Source organism: Carya illinoinensis, chromosome 3 (assembly GCF_018687715.1).
Source record: "Carya illinoinensis cultivar Pawnee chromosome 3, C.illinoinensisPawnee_v1, whole genome shotgun sequence".
In the NCBI taxonomy this organism is placed as follows: domain Eukaryota; kingdom Viridiplantae; phylum Streptophyta; class Magnoliopsida; order Fagales; family Juglandaceae; genus Carya; species Carya illinoinensis.
The window spans coordinates 43,053,634-43,056,168 of record NC_056754.1 but is presented as its reverse complement, the minus strand read 5'-3'; the positions used below and the strand labels follow the sequence as shown (position 1 = coordinate 43,056,168).

Genomic DNA, 2,535 nt, shown 5'->3' with positions numbered 1-2,535 from the left:
CTTGAATAATGCATCTCTTGCATATTGAATATGCAGTATCAGCATGCAATTTCTTAATTTATTCATGTATAGGGAAGGACAATATTAAATTGAAGAAGGTTACATCGTCTTGTCTTGAGGAGCCTACTACTTTATTTAATTTGCAGTTAAAAAAGCTTGTCTCTCAGTGAGCATGTTTCCGAAAGCAGGCCCTCCAATAAATTTTCGACTGGGATTTGCTTCAAAAGATATGCTATTTGCCTTGTTTCATTTGAATATGAAGTAGTACCACGTGACCACGAGACACGTAAATTATTTGCGAGAGAAATATATATTTAGGGCATGCACGTTGATTTTAAATAAGGCAAAGGGACCACGTGACCACGAGACACACGCAGTGTTGTTTCTTATATAATTTTTTAATCACAAAAACATAAACGCTAGTTAATTATACGGCAAAAAACCCGCTATATAAGCACCATTGCTCTCTCCGTCTAGACCATAAGTAACATTCAATTACAAGGCGGAAACAGCACATCGATCGGTATCGAGATCAGATTGAGACACAGTGCCAAATGGGGAGAAGCCCTTGTTGTGCTAAGGAGGGCTTGAACAAGGGTGCTTGGACATCTCAAGAAGATGATATTCTCATAGAGTACATTAGAATCCATGGTGAAGGCCAATGGAGAAACCTTCCCAAAAATGCAGGTACTGATTATCTATATTTAAACGAAGAGAGATTCGATTCCCAACTTTAATTATTGTTTGCTTAATATTTATTACTTTTAAGTAAGAAAGAAACGTTACATGCATGGTTTGAAGCAGGTCTGAAAAGATGTGGGAAGAGCTGCAGGCTTCGATGGTTGAATTACCTGAGACCAGATATCAAGAGAGGTAACATATCACCGGATGAAGAAGAACTCATCATTAGGCTCCACAAACTTTTGGGAAACAGGTTTTGAATCTCTACTAATAAAAACTCTAATGTATTTAACGATGTAAAAGTTCATCAGGCAGCTAAATCTATATCTTTTTGCGGTGTTTATAGATGGTCTCTAATTGCTGGTAGGCTTCCGGGCCGAACAGACAATGAAATAAAAAACTACTGGAACACCAACCTGGGAAGGAAAGTTCAAAACCAGCAAATCAGTACTACCGTTTCGATTCCTCCAAAGCTTTCAGGGCATTCAGATGAAAACAATTTTCCGCCACCCACAGTTTCAACGACTCCTATGCTTTCTGCAGGTTATACTGATGAAAACAATTTTAATCCACCAACGACCAACCTGATGTCCTCCATTGACACAAGTACCTTACCATCATCACCAATATCGAAAACCTGCACGAACTCCAGTGTGATCCGGACCAAAGCATTCCGGTGCAGCTCTAAGCTTCTTCAGACCCCACAGCCAAACAAGTGTAAAGAAAATTTGGAGACCAACGTGATCGGGGTAGGATTGGTCCCGATGGATGGTCAACATCATTCTATAAACAAGCCCAAGGAATTATCTGGTACATTTGATGAGTTATTATCACTTGTTACTACTACTACTACTACTACAGGTTCAGGAGATCATAATAATAATCAGTCGCCGGATTTGGTGATGAATTTCAACGTGGGGGATATTTGCTTATCGGATCTTCTCAACTCAGACTTCTCAAATGTTTGTGATTTCAATTATAGTGACGATAACAGTAATGATTTATCGCCAGTTTCTGCAGACCAGCCACCTCTAATGCAGTACTCTGATGATCATCGGGATATGCTGCAAGATTGGAAGACAAGCAATTGTGTTCAAACCATGAATTATGTGGCTCCAAATCTCCAGTACTCTTTCTCATCACTTCTTAATTCTGGTGGGGAATGGTTTGAAGAATAATTTGACTTAATTCTAGTGATCTGGACTATTATAAAAAAAAAAAAAAGTAGGTGTGCATGTCTAGCTAGGCAGAGATAGAATGAATAATTCAAGTCCAAATGTACTTGAAACTAATAAAATAGTGGCTGTACGTGATGTAAGATTTTGTGACATTGTATTGTTGACCAGCCGGCTCTATGTGTAAAAATATAACAATAATGCAAGATTTCCAATGGATTTTTATACGGTGATCGTACTGATATATATTTTCAACAGCTTGCTATTCAAATAAATACACGAACGTCCAAATGATAGTAATTAATTCCCTGCGTTTTCTGGTTTCTCGGAATACTCCTCAGATACCTCTTCTACTAGTACTGCACGTAGTTCTCGTGCTGGTGATCACCTTCGATCTGATCGATATTGTAGTTTTCCTTTGTGTCTATCTCCAGGCCGGGTTACTTTTCATTTAACAAAATTTTTAGTTATAAATTAGAAGCTGGCAGATTAATATAAGGAGGATATTGCCTCTTGACGTACGTAATTAAAAAACATGTATGGCCTATATATATATATATATATATATATTATATATATAGTGGAATAAGAATCTTAAATTTTTTCATTTTTAGGAGTAAGAATATTAATTTGGTCGAACTACGTGAAGTTATTAAGCCAAAAATCTGTTTGCTATATC

The 2,535-nt window shown here is 37.2% G+C and overlaps 1 protein-coding gene across 1 annotated transcript; it reads left to right on the top strand.

The window, feature by feature from the left end:
* Positions 1 to 474: 474 nt before the first annotated feature.
* On the top strand, positions 475 to 2,083 carry LOC122304297 (myb-related protein 330-like). The gene is made up of 3 exons (XM_043116477.1): positions 475 to 687; positions 805 to 934; positions 1,028 to 2,083. Exons 1-3 carry the CDS (start codon positions 555 to 557, stop codon positions 1,857 to 1,859), a joined length of 1,095 nt encoding a protein of 364 aa, XP_042972411.1. The 5' UTR covers positions 475 to 554; the 3' UTR covers positions 1,860 to 2,083.
* The last annotated feature ends 452 nt before the right edge of the window (positions 2,084 to 2,535 follow it).

What these genes read in the sequence shown, in the direction of transcription:
- LOC122304297 (XM_043116477.1), top strand. Translation starts at nt 555, where the DNA reads ATGGGGAGAAGCCCTTGTTGTGCTAAGGAGGGCTTGAACAAGGGTGCT. An exon ending in AAACCTTCCCAAAAATGCAG is followed by an intron (nt 688 to 804) that starts GTACTGATTATC and finishes GGTTTGAAGCAG; the next exon opens with GTCTGAAAAGATGTGGGAAG. An exon ending in CACAAACTTTTGGGAAACAG is followed by an intron (nt 935 to 1,027) that starts GTTTTGAATCTC and finishes CGGTGTTTATAG; the next exon opens with ATGGTCTCTAATTGCTGGTA.